The following is a 19358-nucleotide window of genomic DNA, read 5'->3' as shown; positions in this document are numbered from 1 at the left end:
ATTAACCAACGTTGTAAATAAAGATTAATATTTTTTTTCTCCATAAATATTTGGAATTGGATTCACAGCAGAAGGAGCGAGATCTAGTGCAGTGGGAGTTTAAAAAAAGTGGGTGACTGAGTTACTTGACTTTCTTGACGCGGAAAATAAATAAAATGTTTCTGTTTACAGACTTCGGTTATAAAAAAAAATATTATAGACCCACCAGCAGAAAAAATCCAAAATAAATAAATAAAAGGTCGAGAATAATACTTAAATAGTCCTCGTCAAGCAATACGGCATGCAGCCATTATAGACCCAACAGCCGAGAACGAGAATGACAGGCGTGGAAAATTGACTCATATTCGACGATGCTTTTCCTTTTGAATTTTCGTAAGAGAACAGTCATCTCATTCAATAGTTTATCTAGCTTTTTAATTTATGATAGGGAAATATCCATAAAAGTCAATTGACACTTGTTTCCATGCTCGTTCTAGCCAATAATTCATCATTGATTATGGTTCTTTTTATTTGCAGGTGGTTTTTGTTTGGAAAATGAATTTTGGAGGAAATGAATTCTTGAAAAGTAAATTTTGATAAAATATTTTTTTGATTTTTGGCAGTATTATGAAAAATGAACTGGAAAACACTTTCTAGTGTTTGGTTGTGTTAGGGAAAATGAACTGCAAAATAATTTATTAATGAATTAATTTTTTTTCAAGTTTATCTAATATATACAAAATATTTAATATAAAATATTTAATCACTTACAATAAAAAAAAAATCTAAAAAGTATTTATAATAATGAATTTTTTTTATTATATCCTATATTCATACATAGCTTATTAAAATAATGAGGAACAAATCTTACAAATTAAAAAGTTGAATGAGAATGAAATTGAAAAAAAATATATAATTTTATAAATTATCTCAAATAAAATAAATAATAATCAAAATAATAGAGATCAAATCTAAAAAATTTTTAAAAAAAATAAAAGATGAAGAAATTAAAATAATAATAATCAACATTTCATAAATTATTTCAAATAAAATAAGTAACAATCAAAAGAATGAGGACCAAATGTGATAGATAAAATTTTTTAATAAAAATATGATAAGGAAAAAGCAAATAGCAATTATAAAAATAAGGACCAAAGTTAATATAAAAATAAAATTTTAAGAGATGAAATTGAAAAATAAATATTCAAAACAAAATATATATACCAATCAAAAGTTTGAGGATTAAATTTAATATAGTCAGCAAATAATGACATTTCTAATTTTTTCACAACTTCCGGAAAGTGTTTTCCCCTCAAATTTTTCAGGAAAACACTTTCCTGAAAACCAAGCCAAATTTTCCTTTTACTGGAAAATGTTTTCCATTGACCAACTTTCCTACCGGCAAACAAACACAAGAAAGTTTGGAAAGTGATTTCCCGGAAACCATTTTCCGGAAAACAAACACAGCTAAAGGGAAAACACTTTCCTGAAAATCAAGTCAAATTTTTCTTTGACTGAAATTGACTGGAAAGTATTTTCCGTTGACTAGAAAGTGTTTTCTGTTGACCAGAAAGTGTTTTTCGTTGACCAACTTTCTTAATGACAAACAAACACAGGAAAGTTTGAAAAATGATTTCCCGGAAACTACTTTCTGGGAAACAAACATGGTCTATATGAACACTTTTATTCACATAATCACTCAATTAGATGACATGCACACCACTTATAAATAGTGTTCACGTTTCTCTCTAGTATAATACTCTAATTATCAATTTAACTTCATGAAAATGGACTCTTCACTCGACATCATAAGGCTTTCACTCACCTTTTTTTTCATACATGGTTTAAAAAATAAGATTATCGATCCTCTCAAGTAAAAGTTTTTTTTGACAGCTTGAGAGATATCTCATCCTTAACTACTTAAGCACTCATACAATAGTATCTAACATGGACTCACTTTGGTTTAGTTTTCATTCACTATTGTTGTGCAGGAAACACTTCTTCACTCTTCACTAAAGCTTTGTTATTGTTCTGAAAAGAATAAGCACAATGTTGATTGTCACACCCAACATCGCTGTGGTTCTAAAAATTATCTTGATTTATGAAAAAAGAACAGATATTTGACATCTTGTTCTTTTAAAAAAAATATCTTATTTGAGGAGTCGACACCTAGTATTTTGGTCACTAGGAATCCTAACTGGTCAACAAAGATTCTATGATTCGGAACTAGTTACGTAAAAGGAAAGATATTATCAACCCTTAAACGTTATGCCTAAGGCAAACTGCATTGTTGGTTCTGTCTTCAATTGCTAAACATTTATTCGCTTATGCTATTATGATTTGTTTATAATATTCCTGACTCTGGCGCCAGTGAATATTCGAGCTCGAATAATTCCAACTCTAGCGCTGGTAAAAATTCGTAGCTACAAAAACAATTAGATCAATATTTTTTATTCCCTACTCTAGCGCCAGTGAATAAATAAACAAAAATAAATTTATTTTTACGCATGCACATATATATTTTTTTTATTTTTCTAGCTAAATAAAATAAAATACAAGGAATAAAAATAATATAAATTTAAACCGATATTTTTATTCCTGACTCTAGCGTCAGTGAATAAACCAATAAATTTACATTATTTTTATTCATGCATGCATATTTTTTATCTTTTCTACTTTTTTTTATTTTTCTGTTTTTTTTTTTTATTATTCTTTATTTTTTTGGGCTGGGCCCAGCTCAACCCACATGGGATGGGCTAGACCCAGTCAGCCCAGCCCGGTCACTGGCCCGAGCCAGTGACCCGGCTGGGCATGATGCACACAGTGTGAAGGTAATTAAATTACCTTCACACTCTGTTCAATGTTTTATTGAACACAGAGAATAAAACTAGAATGGGCGTACTTGCTTCTGGAGACGACGAAGATGGTTGCATCGCGGTGGTGCCTCCCGTTTGCGTCTGACCTTGCCTTCTGCTTTCCTTTGCTACCGTGCCCACCGCCTTTTCTGCTTTTTTCTGTGTTTCTCTGTTTTCTGCTCGTTCGTGGCCTCCTCTGTTTTTGCTCGTCTTCTCTGTATTATCTTTGTTCTCGCGTCTTGTGGTGTTCCCAGTGTTACTTCCTCTCCTCCGCTTTGTTCCCTTTTCTAGTTCTTTGTCCGATTTTCTCCATTCAAGACGGAGACAATGGTGGTAAAAGCACGAGCTGCTGCTGGTTGATGGACCAAAATTTTCCCTTGTTCGGTTTCTCTCCATTTGTCTCCCCCGGTTCTGTGATTCCTCATTTTCTGCCATTCGTGGCTCTGTTTTTTCTCTCTCCCCCTCAACCCCTCAGTTCTACCCTTTTTCTTTTCTCCCTGCGCTCTCTCATCTTCTCTGGCTTTATAGCCAGAGAATGCCAAGCATTGAAACAACTTCCACCCTTTACTCCAGCAACGGCTCCTGCAAAGAAGATGAACAGCGCTCTTTCAAACGACGCCGTTTTGGGATATGAGGTGGCCATTTTTGTTTTGACCTGTGAAGTTTCGAAACTGCTGTAATTAAGCCCCTGGTTTAAACTGTAATTTCCCCTGCATTCCGGCGCCTTTTACACGTTAGTCCTTGGACTTTAATCTGTTGTAATCGTGCCCCTAATTAACCCCAAACTTTGCTATTTCTTCAATTAAGTCCCTGATTTCATTAATTTAATTAAATCCAAAGTCCAATTAAGTCTAAAACTTACCAATTCTCCAATTAAGCCCCTGATTTCATTAATTAAATTAATCCCAAGCTTAATTTAGTCTCAAAACTTATCAATTCTTCAATTAAACCCTTGATTGGATTAATTAAATTAATTCCAAGCTTAATTAAGTTTCAAAAATTTATTAATTCTTCAATTAAATTGTTGATTTGATTAATTAAACAGGTCAAAAATTTAATTAAATCTTTAAACTTTCAATCATGTTGCCCTTAACCCAAATTTTAATTTGTTCTTCATTTATTTCATTTGTATTATTTTATTTTTATCATCATTATTATATTTGTTTTCATCACTTTTCTTTTTATCATTTTCAGGAAATAAAATTAAAATAAAAGTGTCGAAAATTGGGTTATGACATTGATAGTAATATGTTAACCGGAATAATGTATATTTGGCTCTTTGTTGGCCATGAAAGTAATTCTTTACCTCAAAAACTTAACTGAAAACTGATTGCATGTCTTGGCTTTAAATGCCAGAGAAGTTATAATCATTGCAGTGATATACTTGGAGCTAGAATTTACTGAGTAGTTATTGTACTTGTAGTAAGCAGCTAATTGTAGCCAGCAGTTTCTTGCAGTTTTTCATGCTTTCCTGTCACACTTTATGCTAATTGAACAATTTCCCAGATAACATTACAATAGCGATATAAAGAGAACTGAAGGTAAAACACCTATCAGAGAAACATAAACACCACATATATTTCTCAAAAGATCTTTCTTCACCTCGGTCCTGATAGTAGTGATGGCAGCAATGTGGCAGTACCGCCCAGCTCTGCCTCTCTTCTTATTGCTGCCATTGTTGTTGCATTCTGAAGGCAATAGTCTAGGTCTGCTTCAACACCCATGGTGCCCTCTAAGACCTTAACCACGGTTGACATGCTAGGCCTCCTGGTGTGATCACTTTGCAGACACCAAATAGCAACCCTCATCATCTCCGCAGCTTCTAACCTGTGCAATTGCATATCCTCACTGCTATTGTCAACCATATCAATCAATTGATCCTCCTGTGCCCTCTTCATAAGAATAGGGAGCAAATGCATGCACTCAGCTGGCTGTGACCTATCCAGATTTTTCTTTCCGCAGACAACTTCCATGACTACGATTCCAAAACTGTAAACATCTGCCTTCTCTGTGATGACTGAGCTGAATAATTCAGGAGCCAAGTACCCAGGAGTTCCTCTCATTGTGGTCACCACTTGACTTTGATCCCTGTCAATCAACTTCGACAAGCCAAAATCAGAGATCTTAGCGCGTAGCCTTGCGTCAAGCAAGATGTTTTGGGGTTTAATATCTAAATGGATTATTCTCTGCCTGCATTCTTCATGGAGATAGGCCAGCCCCCTTGCTATGTCCAAGATAATTGTCCTTCTACCTTCCCAATCTAGAGAAGGTTGTCGTGGTTCTTTAAGGAAAATCCAACTGTCCAAGGACCCGTTGCACAGGAACTCGTAGACTAAAAGACAATTGAGCTTATCTACGCAGAATCCGATTAGTCTCACCAGGTTGACATGGTGGATACTTCCTATAGTCTTGACCTCCGCCAAGAATTCCTTCTTCCCTTGGCCTAAACCCTCTAGACGTTTCACTGCAATTTTCTCTCCAGTTTCTAAATTTCCCTCAAACACGGAGCCAAACCCTCCTTTTCCAAGCTTCGTATGGAAATCCTTAGTTGCTGCTTTCAGTTCTTCATACGTGAATCTCGTGGGCATTCCTTGTAGTTGATCAAGGAAATCTTCCGTTCCTTCCACTCCATTGTTTTTCTTCCTTGAAAGCACAATCCATAAGCCAACAACGAGTCCTACAATAACGATGGTTCCAATTGTTGATCCTGCTATTATTTGAGGACGAGAAACTCTCCCAATCTTTCCGTGATTGGAGACTTTGATAAATGCATATGATTTATATGCTTGAGGCGTAAGTGATATCCAATCCCTTGAAAGCGAGAGAACTGGTGAGGGTAAAAAACAACTCCCCTGCAAAAAAGCATCCTTCTGTAGAAATAGAGCAGCTTTGCATGAACAGTTATTCAAGCATGCCTCTTGACAGCTCTTCATATCTGTCTCTTTTAACGCTGCTGCATCATGATCAATATAATTGAAGTAGTGGACACCTTCCAATGTTAGGAGAGACTGGGATTGATGGGGATTTTCACATTCGACAGGATTAATCTCTAAACATCCATATTTTCCTTGAGCCATTGAGTCATTATCTGGAGCAAATCCTGATGGGCATGAGCAGCGTCCACCTGAGCAGAGCCCATATGTACCGCAAGATGTTGGGTAATCACAATCATTCATTTCGTCTTCCAACAAATCCACAGGCTGATCTAAATTATCATCATATAATCTGAGATGTCCATCATGATCATATTTCATATAACTTGTTTGTGAGCATCTATTCGATCTTCCAAACCATACTTCATGATCACCAGCTGAATCAGAGCGAATAAATTGACATAGAGTACCATTATCAGATGCACTGTAATTTAGTTGGAAGCCCTTAATCAATGTCCCATCAAATGGACGATTGTAGTAGTACATTTGTGGAATATTAGCTTGGTAAAAAGCAAACAAACCTTGAGAAGTAACAGAAAGATAGTAGCTTCCCTCGGATCTATTACCTCTGGAAACACTAGCCACCAACTTCTGCCCCACCTGCAGTATCTGCCCAAGAAGCAGAGCGTCTGTTGCATGATCAAAAGACTGCCAGATGGTCTTGTTGTTTCGATTGTAAAGCACAAGGTTTCCTGTTTCCATCATCTTCATACCGACAACAGACTTGTTAGAAGTGTTGGTAGACCAAACCAAAGTCCCATCTGCATCTCTCAGGACCAAATTTCCTTCTGGGAGAAACTGCAGAGTTGCATTCTCGCTAACAGGCTTGTTTCTGTTCGCCGACCATATTAGATGGCTAAAATACCGACTACCATTCCCAACACTCCAATCTGTCCAGGTTTTGGCGATCCCGACGGCCAAAAAAAACCCCATAATAGTCGGTGTAGAATCCACAAGCAAAGCCAATCTCATTCGACAGAATGATCCGACTGGCACTAGAGATTGATGGTAAGGAGATGTTATTATTTGTCCATGATGTGGATACTTGTGCTGTGTCAGCATAATGAATTTGTGCTTCCAGGAGGTATGGTAGAGACCATAAGATGATCAAAAGCTGCAGCACAGCCATGATCAAAAGCTGCTATGCCAGCATTAGCTAATAATTTGCTTTAATACATCATTTTGAAACTACAAACCGTAAATACAATTAACTTTGATATAACAAGATCATTGAATTGTGACGAAAAGAATGGTCTATCATCCCTACAAGGATTGACCGGTGATAACTACTTTCGTTCCCAGAGTCGTCGGAATTGGGTCCTTGCTCAGTTTCTTAATTAATTTTACCCCTTTGGTCGGCCACCTGTCGTTGAATAATGACCCTGATATTATTTTTATCAACTAGTTTCCACATTCCAACCAATGAAACCAGATTTTTAGCCCGTTTGGCATTGCTGCCAAAACGATTGTACTTTTTGGATCGTTTTGATGTGCTGATGAAAAAACATCATTTGCAATTTCGGCACGAAAAGCTATTTGAAAAGCAATACCAGACTGCCAAACACGCTTGGAAGGATAGCTTTTCCTTTTGAATTTTCGTAAGAGAACAATCATTTCTTTTCTTGTTTAGGAAATATTTATAAATGTTGTAAAACGTTTTTTTATTGGAAATATATTAAAATAATTTTTTATTTTTATTTTAAAAAAATAATTTTTGACATCAGTATATCAAAATCATTGAAAACACTAAAAAAATATTAATTTGAAGAAAAAAAAATTCAATTTTTTTTTAAAACGCTTCTAAAACACAAAAAACAAATAAGACATAATAACCTGGATTATGCACCATCATAGCAAGGAAGGATAGCCCTCAATAGCAGTATTGGGTGTTTGGTATTATCACTAGAAGTGCTTTTTAATTAAAAATATATTAAAATAATTTTTTTTTAATTTTTAATATAAATATCAAAATCATCCAAAAATATCTAAAAATACTTTAAAAAGCATGCTATAAGGACAAAACAAATACTCATTAGTAACTAAGGGAAAAAAATAAATCTCCCTTGGTAAAGATATGTTAAATTGTTAATGCTTACAATAGAAAAAAAAATAGATTGATTTTTTTATAGTGACTTTTTTAAAACTTGCTTTTGTGCTATATTATTTAATTATATATAATATTTTTTTATTAATTTTTCATAAATTTATTCAATAGTTAAGAATGAGAACATATAAAATCAAATTTAAATTTATTATAAAAACTTTTAAAAATTAAGTTTTAAAATTTGTGTATATTCTCTTGTAAGTATAGTTTAATATCGAAACAATATATTCTATATCATATTCTTGTAAAAAAGTTTCATGTCTTTTTTTTCAGAAAATAAAAAAGAAATAAATAAAAAAAGCTTTATTTTTCTTGCAATGTATATAGATAATTATTTCAATTAAAAAGATATTCTATCATTTTCATTTAGAAATAAAGTTAGTTTGATAATACAATAAAAATAAATATAACTAAATATAAAAGTAAAATATGATCAACCTAAGAATGATAATTTCACCTAACCTATTGAATATAAATCCAAATGGTGGGATATTTTATGGATACTTCTATTATAATCATGAGATTGATATGTTAACACGAAACCCAAAAATTTTATGTGATTAATCAACTAGTCCAAATAGGTGGGATATTTTATTGATAATTCTATTATAATCAGGGCATTGATATCTAGACACGAAACCAAAAATGTTTGCATGATTAAGCAATTGTTTGTGGCCATGGAGCAACTTATTTTATTATATAAAGATAAAACATTAATTACAACAATGGAGGATAAACACCTCTCACTCAACTCCAAACACTTGTTTGTAATTTCCTCACATCTCTCTATCTCTATAAGCTTACTTGTTGTTGATGTTAACATAATTACTTCTATTGTTTTTGCCTAATATATTGCATATTTTGCTCTCACAAGCTCTCTTGATTTATAGCTAAAAATGAAGGACAAGCCTCCTTATTTTTAGTTAACAATAGCAGCCATCATGAAGCCATGGTTAATTCTTTCCATTTGTATCCACACTTAATAATCTCCTACCTGGAGACAAATGGTATGGCACCATATCTATCTTTTATTCTTAAAGATCTATTAAAGATTTACACTACTTTAGTTTTTTATTCTTTAAAGCTAACTCTCACTTGATTTTGAGTGGTTTGTCTTCCAATCTCTTATTCATGTTATACATGTTGCTTGCCAATCTTCTCATTGTGCAAATGGGTGACAATTTCCCTTTGCATCTTTAAGTAGTGTGCTTATCGCACATTATTGCGGTTAAATCCCTTTTTATGTAAAGAAATCTATCTTTCAACTAATATCATCATGTTATTTTCTTTTATATGAGCTCAATTGGCTTTCTAGGCTTTATCTTCCTTAGCAGCTTGATATAATCTATCCTTCATAAGAGTTTGACCCATTCAATCATAATTTTCCCTCTACAAATGTTATCAATGGTCTTAAATGTGATAGTTATTGTCTGAATATTACAATGTCATCAATAGATTATCACTCATTCAAGAGTGTGAGCCTACCATTTACTCTAACCTAGCAATCATATGTTACTACTCTATTAGTCATTAGTTTTTCATCCAAGAGTTTAACTAGCTTTCCATTTTAACCATAGAGGAAGCCTATGAAAATTAATTTGCACTTGTCTTTATATTTTGAGTATTACAATATCATTAAAAGTGCACCACTTTTACAAAAGTCTACTTAGCATACATTCTATTTTTGCCTAAATCATTTGCTTTTTGTTTAATAGTTTATCTAGCTTTTTGAATTGTAATTTATTAGATCTCCACTAATGTTTAATAAAAAAGAGAAATTAAAGGACATAATATGATTACCATTAAGGACACGAGTACTGGGTTAAAAAAAAGTCAATGTGATGAAGGGAGTTGATTACCAATAAGACTTGAGTCCAAACTACTAGAGTGAGTGAAGCTCAAAAAAACAATGCCTAATGCTAGCCAATTATTGGATTATTGTGAGATGTTGTCCTTACAAGATCAAATTGCATTCTAAAATCAATATGGAGATATAACTCGGTTGCTTAAGATTAGAGTGCAACACTTATATTTCTAAGCTATGATAGGGTTTTGGGATCCAAAATACAAGTGTTTCACCTTTGACATTATAGATATCATTCTCACCCTTGATGAATACGATTCTCTCTTGGATTGTTCAAAATTAAACTTGGAGTATTTCTATAAACCAATAGACTATACTCTATCAAATTATATTTGGTTGACTAATATCAATTAAAAAATTGTTGAAGAAAAGATGACTAAGTGGGGGTTTCAATCAAGGTTGGTTCTAGAATACATCAAAGCCTATATTTAAGAAGAGATTTTGTGATGAAAAGAATGAGATTCGTTTGAGAATTTTATTTTTGAGCATTTAAGATCTAATTCTTTTCCCATTGAAAAAAGGTATGATCAACTTTAAGTGAGTATTTGCTCTTAAAGTTAATCCAACAACAATAATTTTAACTAAGACCTTTTTATCGTTGAATCATTGCTCTCATTTTAGCGACTTAGCTCGACTTAACTTTAACTCTACTAAACTTGCTTGGCTATGTGTTGACCCTAAACTAGTGATGGGGTATGTGGGCCTCCTATTAATATGGTATTTATGTCATGTTGACATCACGATAAATCGTTATTGATGTGTGAAGTTAGGTTACATCATTCAAGAAGGTTATTAGGTTCAAGTCAAGTTGATTGTTGTTCAAGTGAAAATGGCATGTAAGAAGAGTGTCACACATGGCATTCTTCCTTTCTGACACATGTTAAAGCATATACCATTGTTCACCATCTATTTTAAGCTTTGTTTTCACCATTATGTTCATAATGGCCTCCTCATTACAATGGTATGTTCAAGATATATTTTTCACCTCTTTTATTTCTAAGCAATAATAATAAAAAAAAAAAAAAGCCTTATATTTTTTTTTAAAGCTTTGATACTAGTTGTTAAGATCAAGAAATTGATTCCTATACATAAAATGCAATATTTTTATATAGTTTTACGATTTTCTACATCCCTTAAACAACTCATTTTATTATATAGAGAGAACATAAATTACAATAATTAAGGAGAAATACTATCACTCAACTCCCAACATGTGTCTTTAATTTCTTCACATCTATTTATCTTTCTAAGCTTACTTGTTGATGCTCTTAATGCAACTACCTCTATTGTTTTTGCTCAATCTAGTGCATATTTTGTTCTTATAAACCCTCTCTAAAAACATGGATCAAGCTTCTTCATGTTCAATCAATATTGGCAGCCACCTGCCTCCAAATTTTGTCAATAATGAAAGCCATCATGCACCCATTTTTTATTCTTTCAATTTGTATCCATACTCAACAAGTTTGGGTTCAGGTTTGGACAATAAAGACAAAGTTAGGTTTAGGATTAGTAATGAATATCGCTTTACCCTACATGAAACCCAACTTGAAATTTATTTATGTACTTAAAGTTTGGAAAAATTACATCCATGGCATTATCTATATATAAAGATAATGAAAGTAGTGGAAAAAATTGTCAACTTAAATTCTTTGGCTATTAGCTTTAGACTAGGTACAAGCACACGCTACGCTGCGAATTTGTATTTTTTCATTAAAAAAAAAGATGTTTTAGTGCTACAAGTGCATTTCAAATAAATAAGAGAAATCAACGACTCAAGTTATAGCACTGAACGGGTTTAATAGGTTTGTTTTACTTTAATTAGATGATAAAAGAAAAGGCAATGATATTAATCAAACAATTTTAAAACAAAAATGGTCACGATACCTTGGAAAACAAATCTATGGAAGCACGAAAGTAGATAAAAAGAGAAAAAAAAAATTGGAGTGAGTCAACAAATGCTGAAGAAAGTAACAAGGAAAAAAAGTAACTACATAAAAGGATCTAAAATTAAAAAAATATATATAGTAATTAAAACAATAAGGGTGAAAATTGAGAGAAACAATAAATGAGAGGTCAACTAGAATTTCTTGATTGGAGTATTAAATTAAAAATAAAAATAACTCAAACAAAAAGAAAAAGAAAAAAAAAGGACAAAATTGAAAAAGAAATAACACATTGTGAACTTGGATTGAAGGTGAGAATGAAAACCAATAAAACTTTAATAAAAGGGTTAATAAAAAAATCAAAAATCAAAAAAATAAGGACCAGTAAAAAAATAATATATGACAAATTAAAATTGACGGACTAAATCGAAAAGAAATAAAACTTTTACAAAAAGAAAAAGGACACAAATTTTAGATTGGAGGGTTAAATTAAAAAGAAAAATAACTCCAACAAAAAGGAAAAAAATTAACAAATGAGGATCAAATTGAAAACAACAACACAAAATAAACTTGGATTGAAGGGTGAAATTGAAAAAAAAATGCAACTTTTACAAAAGGGCCTAGTGAAAAAAATAAGAAATCAAAAGAATAAAGATTAAATTGAAAAACATAATATGTTACAAATTAGAAATGAAGGAATAAATTGAAAGAAAATACACTCTTATTAAAGAGCCAAGGAAAAACATAAGAAATCAAAAGAAGAAAGGCCGAAGTATAAATATCAAAAACAAAGAAGGCCAATAAGCAATGTTTGAAGGAGTAGCGAGAAAGGAAGGAGAAGAAAAAAAAAAACTCATCGTCAAAAAACCGCTTAACTATCGATGACACGTGTCATACTAGAAGAAAGATAACACGATGACACATCTAATAACAAGGTGAAAAGACAAGTTCCACCACTAGAAGGCGCAGCACGCATCGCCTGAAGTGTGTTGGTGCCTCCCACGCACCAACAACTTTTTAAAATTTAATATTATTTAATTATGATAAAATACAATAATTCCCTTGACAAAAAAATAATAAAAAAAATTTTAAAAACACATAAATATCCCTTCACCAAAAGCTTTTATTTTGTTGACTTAAAGGGCATTTAAGTAATTTTAACATGCACTCAAATATAAAAACTGATAATACCCCTAGACTAAACACATATAATCTTGTATTTTAGGGCAATTTAGTAGTTTTACTATTTAAAAGACCTTAATACTCTCCTAAGCAAGGTCATTTGTTATTTGAATCATGGTCAAAATAGTAAATTCATTGTTAAAATTCATGGTCAAATGTGTCTTCTGCTACATATATTTTATTGTTCCTAACCTCCATTTTATTTTAGTTTATTCTTTTGTATAAGTACTCTAAAACTATATTTTTTTCCCCTTTTTATCCAATCATTGATTAGTATTTTAATCAAATTTATCTTGGAATTTGGATTTATTATGATTTTAGTCAAGATTTTGTTAGCTTTATTGGTACATTTACTTTGAGTTTTGATTGGATACTCTTTTAGCTAATTGGTTAAATAAATTCTTTGGTTTCTTTTATATTTGTATTTTATTGTACTAGTTGAATAACGGGTACTTGAATGGATAATTAAAACCTAATCGAATTAAGTTCGAGTATCTAAAATTTATATATGCTAAGTAAAGGGTCAAGTTTGAACACTAGTTTGTATTTGAATTTGTTTATGAGTAATATCAAAACTCAGCCTATGGACACCATTTATCATCCCAAAGTTTTTAACAAAAAAAAAAAAACCTCTTAATAAAACATATTGGATCTCATATTAATATTCATATTTTAACATTACAAAGTCAAAATATCTCTTACTACCAAAGTTACAATCATATTATAATTTGTGAGTTCTTTTATCTAAAAAAGAAATTTTTTAAATAAAATTTATATTTAATACAAATACAGAACAAAAATTGTATTTGAGGCTCCTTTAAGTTTTAACATAATAATATCATCATTATAGTTTTTAATATTTGTTTTATTTTAAAGAATTAATTTGTGTTAAATGTGAAAGTATATGCGAGCAAATTATTAAGGATATACTAGTACTTATATTTAATATTGAAAAATTAAAATGCTTCTCCTATCATGTGAGAACTATCTAAAGAAGTTAAAATGAAATCTATATGCAACACAAATACATAGGGTATTATATTTTTCAATTTTTTTCTTTGAGTTTTGAAGAGTTTTTTTCAATATATATGAGAAAAATATAAAGATAAAGACAAATAAAAATATTTTCATATCTATTAATTAATATTTTTCTAAATTCTTATGTAATTTTTTTATTTTTGGATTATAATTTTATGCGAGGTGAGTAAAAATTAAAATACAAGTATGAATAGAAATTTTATTAATTATTTGGTTTAAAGGAATCTTCTTTTAATATTAGTAGCAATTGGAGAAGAAAAAAAATTAAAAAAAATTATGAGTTTTTTTGTTTAAAGGATCTAGAGATAACACAAAACAATAACTAAGAACATAATATATAAAAAACTAAGGTCCGATTTAAAAATTTGATAAATTTTGATGTAATTTTATTAGTTTTTATATTTTAATTATGGATTTTTGTTGACATATTTTTAAGCAATTTTAGGGTTTTGACAATTAAAATAAAATACAAAAAAGGTGCAATAGGTTAATTAAGAGTGAATTTATAAATTTATTTTAAATTATTTAAATTTTTAAATGATGTATAAATAGGCAAGCATTTACATATAATAGAATTAACCTATTTGGTAGTAATGATATTAACATTTTAATTTCTTTCTTAATTAGACATAGAGTTTAATTTACATGTCAGTATTGATATATATTTTGTATTATCATGTATAAAAAATAAATAAATATTACCTTCTTTTCTTATCTGACAAATGTAAAATAAGTATCATATATATACGTCGTGAATGTTTTGCAAAACTCAGTTCTTCTAGCATGATTTGATCATTTGCGGCATAGCTGGGCAATTTGAAGGGAAGCACGCTATTGAACTGAGTTTTGATCATTTTAGTGAGCTGAGTTTTGGGCCTTCTGTCGCCCATGAACAAGATCAGGACTGAGAGCTCCACGCGTTCTTACCACATCCATCTGTGGTACAGAGGCTGAGCTCGAACGATCTTCCCCAACAGTCAGGTGGCGACTCCCTAGAATCTAGACGGCGATCGCAGATAAAGTAGTGACTGAGGATCTAAGGAAAGAGGTCTCGAAATGAAATGACGCTCTCTTCGGCAGAAATCAAAGGCTATTGCTTGAGATAAGCTCAACTATTCCCAAATATCTAAATCCTTGAGTTCTGCAGTCTGTAATCATTTCCTCGATGAATGGCCTACTTGTGTATCCACTTTGGGTGGCCTTCGATTGTGGGCATGCCCCACTACACCTCGCCATTACCAAAACTATCAATTACAAGAAGATTCTACTTTCCAGAGAACTTCCCTCATCAAGGCTTGGATTTCAATGGCTGTCCATGCGCCAACATAATCATTCTGTACCACGCAGAGGCCACCTACCAGGTGAGGTTCATAATGTACTTGGTTTGCTCTTGCCCGTTCACTTTTGAATAGAAGATAAGAGGAGTGGATCATCACGTCATTCTTTATTTGATATCAAGGACATGACAGTATTCTGCTTGTATTCTGTAGTGGTACGGGAATCTAAGAGAGCATTCTTGGTGAATTTATTTAAGAGGAGAAAAGTTGGTTGGGCCATTCTTCCATCACCCACAGAAACCACCACCAGTTTGGTCCCTAGAAAACCCCCGCATGCAGAAATTATCTCCTTGCCCTTCTTTGGAATCTTCATAAAGTAACTCTGGCGAGTTAAAATACGAGATGCCTTCTTCTTTGAACTTTTGGAAGAACAGAAATGCTGATCAAACCCTTTTTTGACCATCTAGACTTGATAGATCATAGATGCTTGTTTCCCTTGCATGTGATTTTAAACAAATGGAATCTGCAATCTTGACTCCCGAGTCTAATATTCTTTGTGGATGTAACAAGGAATATTGATGACGTTTCTCTGAATTCCCTTTGCAGTTTTGAAAAGAAAATAAGACACGTTACGTACTTTCTCCTGTTCGTTGTCCTAGAAACCTCTCAGCTTGAATAGTAATCAATGAACACTTCAGTTCATCAAATACTAACCAGCTGGAGAACGCTTTGAGCCGAGATTCCTATGATTTTGGCCAAAGATTTTACTGTATCATCTTAGAGGGAAGGATTACAACCTTTGTTCTATGTAGAACAATGCTGTCACAGATCCAGAAACCAACTGCATCTGTCTCAGGCATGTTTTATGCGCGGAGTTAATTGGCAAGAAATGATATGCAGCAGCTTTATTTGTTCTCATGACACACTTAATAGAGTTTAACACAGGTGTATCTAATAATTTCAATTTTAGTGTTCTGACTGATGTTTCTTGTATAAAAACTAACGGACCAACAATATTTATAAGTTCTTCCAAAAGAAACGAGATACAGTATTAATCTAAATTTTCTCTCTTTATCATCTAAAATTTCAATGAAAGAATTCGTAAATATTGCGGAACATCTATAAGCAGGGTAGACAATGAAAAGTTTGGACTTTTACCACTATAAAACAGACACTGATATGGACACGGGAACTGACACTTCGCTGACAAAACTTGGATCCCTATTGGCAGCTGAGTTTCCAGCGAATGCATATCCGACACCTAATCCGCCAGACTGCAATGGATAATTCTCACGCCTCTGAAACACTCTGGCAAGCGATGCTGCCTTCCTTCTTGCCCGCTTTGTGCCTGTGAACAGCAGACTCTGAAGCAAACCCGCCAATGCTGGTGCCTTGAGCACTTTCTCAATTGCATCTGTCCCGCCACTCCGGCATAACTCAAGCAGTGCAGCAACAGCATTTTCTTTTCCTCTTGGTGTTCCACAACGCATCATTCCTATTAGCCCTGCCACGGCCATTTCCTCTCCCCCCACTGCTTTAGCCCCAATCGGTTGCCTCACAATCAAAGCCAGTGCACCGGCTGCTTCCTCTGCAACCCCTTCCTTTCCCAAAGCCCCGACTAGTGCTGCAACTGCACCTGATTCTATCATTCTCACACAATTTTCTGTATGAGTTGACAGATTAAATAAAGCTGTGACAGCGTCCTTCTTCCCACGTGGTGTTCCTTTTCTCAATAGGCCAGCTAAGGCTTCAACTGCCCCTTCCTCATCTGCTATTCTCTTCTTGTAGTCATGAACAGCTGACAGGCTAAACAATGCCGCTGCTGCATTTTCCCTTGCCTCTGTTGTGAGTCCAAACCTCAATACTTCAACAATCGAACCCAGACAACCTTTTTCATCCATAATTCGGCTTTTATTCTTTTCATAAATGGATAAATTAAGTATTGCTGTTACAGAATTCTCTTGTGCAACAGAGTTTGTAGAAGACAACAGTTCACAAAGGTAGGGAATCGCACCAGCTTCTGCAATGAAAGCACGGTTTTCTCTTCCAGTTTTTGCTAACAAACGTATCCCACGAGCAGCCACAGTCTTTGCACCTTGCGAACCACTTGCCAGCTGATGAATTAGAAGCGTTGCAGTAGCTCTGTTGGCTTCAATTGCAGCTTTGGAAGGCATAGTCGCTGCAAAAGCCTCCACGGATGAATCTGTATTCTCTGGAGGGTCATAAGGGATTCCATGAGCAGTACACCATTGCACGATCAGATTCCTCAAAGCCCGATTTGGAACAAGGCGAGTGTTCATGAGTATCTGCCCCGTCTTGGGGCAAGTACAGTGCCCTTCGTCCATCCACCTAGATATTGAACTCCGATCATAAGTCTGCCCAGTTGAAATTATCACCGGATCTCGCATCAAATCCAACGATATCGGACAGAAAAAATCCTTGGGTATTGTAATAAAAGTTTCTGCAATCTCTTGAGCGATCAACCCTTTTCTCCGCTTCTTCTGATTCCCAATTTGCAACTCCACCTCGTTTTCCCCAAACCCATAAAGCAAAAACCTACAATACCGAGCAATTGCGACAAACCCATTAAGCACCGAAGTTGTGGGCTCAATATCTCCCTCGTGACTAACAATTTGCTCCTCCAAGAACTCAATTTCTGTTATACAACTCTTGGCATCTTTAATCCCCAAACCCTCCACAAAAAGCAAGCTCAACTCCGCCAGACCAGGAATCCTTCCATTCTCAAACTCATCAAGAAACGAAAACAACCTGACTCTCAGAGCCTCCTCATCCTTATCAATCAATAACCTCGTTCTCCTTGATTGTGTTTGCATAAGATCAATCTGTTCCCTAACATCCTCACTCAATTCAACATCATCCAATGGAAAAACATCCAAAAGGGTAGATATTTCCTGATTCAAATCATGAAAATGCCCCGAAATCGAATGGTTTTGAAGCAACAACCATAATTTGCTGGATCGCACACAATAATCAAGCAATATTTTTGAGCGGTACAGCAACAAATAAAGCTCTTTAAAACAAGCTAATGTGGGAGAAGATAAAGCAGAACCAACCCCAGAGTCCCTCAGATACTCCAATAAAACAACAAAGATTTCAATTTTACGAATTAAAGAACGAGAATTCTTTCTTTGAAAGAAGAGTGACTTCCCTGAGAAAGAAGACACCAGCTCTGTTGACAATGATACAAGAGTCTGTACAAGTCCCACGTCGGTAAAATCAACCGGTGCCAAGAAAACCTCTAAAGACGGCGATCGTCGCCGCCTTAGAGAAGAAAATATAGCGGCAGTAGCCATAAACAAACTGCCAACCTCTAATGAAACTTTTTCAACAAGAATGGAAGATCTTTATTTCTTTAATTTGAGAGAAAGAAGAGATTTTGAAGTAGCACAAACCTTTGGCTTCTTTATCCTTATAAACAATCAAGATCTCTGCAATCCCAAAATCTCCACAATTTCCTGGCTCATAAAACGAGAAGAAGAGCAAATTGAAAAATGGGTTTCAGTTGTTTATTATGGTTTGTTTGAATGTTGAAAGTTAAAAGAGAGAAGAAGATTTGGTCTTTACAAAGAGGGCGGTTTTTCAAGAGAAAGATTGATGATTCCGCGTTAAGACAGAGAGACAGGGGAAAGAAGACTGAGCTACCTATGACGTTTGTTTCTTCTCTTCTTTTTTTTTTTTTTTTGAGAATTAAAGAAATTCAATGCAGTTTTGGTGAAAAATGACTTGTATTGCTTTGACGGATAAGTGTCCAGATTCCTGTGCTTTCCATTTATTTCCACCTCCTTCCACTACAGAGAGAGAGAGAGAGAGAGGGAGGGAGAGAGCTTATGATGAAACTAACAACTCATTGTATCTACAGTCTTTGTCACTCAAATGAACACCATTTTCAGCTGTGGCTTTTTTTTTTCAATTTCAAAACTTTTCTTCGGTGATTTTGGGTGTTTTGGGTTGCTGAAAGGTTTATTTTGGTTTTTAAGGTGATTTTTTTTTTTTTTTGGTGAAAATGACTTGAAAATAGTATTATAAGTTAAAAACTTTCTCTTGGTTTTTCGGCCACTGTAACGGTGGCTGGATTTTTAGCACCGGCAAACAACAAGTTGCTTGCATCTACTCTTATACCTATTTTACTATAATATTTTGTTTTTGCTCTTCTAAAAAAACAATGGCATAGGGGTAATTAAGTTATTTTACAAGGCTCATGAGTCCTTAAAAGACTGATTGG

At 33.5% G+C, this 19358-nt stretch overlaps 2 protein-coding genes across 2 annotated transcripts; both read right to left on the bottom strand.

Annotated features, from left to right (window-relative positions):
* Window positions 1-4251: 4251 nt before the first annotated feature.
* On the bottom strand, window positions 4252-7021 carry LOC118063054 (G-type lectin S-receptor-like serine/threonine-protein kinase SD2-5). The gene has a single exon (XM_035076964.2). It carries the CDS (start codon window positions 6827-6829, stop codon window positions 4433-4435), a length of 2397 nt encoding a protein of 798 aa, XP_034932855.1. The 5' UTR covers window positions 6830-7021; the 3' UTR covers window positions 4252-4432.
* A 9110-nt stretch (window positions 7022-16131) lies between these two features.
* On the bottom strand, window positions 16132-19082 carry LOC118063044 (U-box domain-containing protein 17). Its single transcript, XM_035076954.2, has one exon. It carries the CDS (start codon window positions 18427-18429, stop codon window positions 16276-16278), a length of 2154 nt encoding a protein of 717 aa, XP_034932845.1. The 5' UTR covers window positions 18430-19082; the 3' UTR covers window positions 16132-16275.
* Between the last annotated feature and the right edge of the window lie 276 nt (window positions 19083-19358).

This window comes from Populus alba, chromosome 4 (assembly GCF_005239225.2).
Source record: "Populus alba chromosome 4, ASM523922v2, whole genome shotgun sequence".
NCBI lineage: Eukaryota > Viridiplantae > Streptophyta > Magnoliopsida > Malpighiales > Salicaceae > Populus > Populus alba.
Note: the sequence above shows the minus strand (reverse complement) of the source record. Positions and strands in the feature narration are given on the sequence as shown.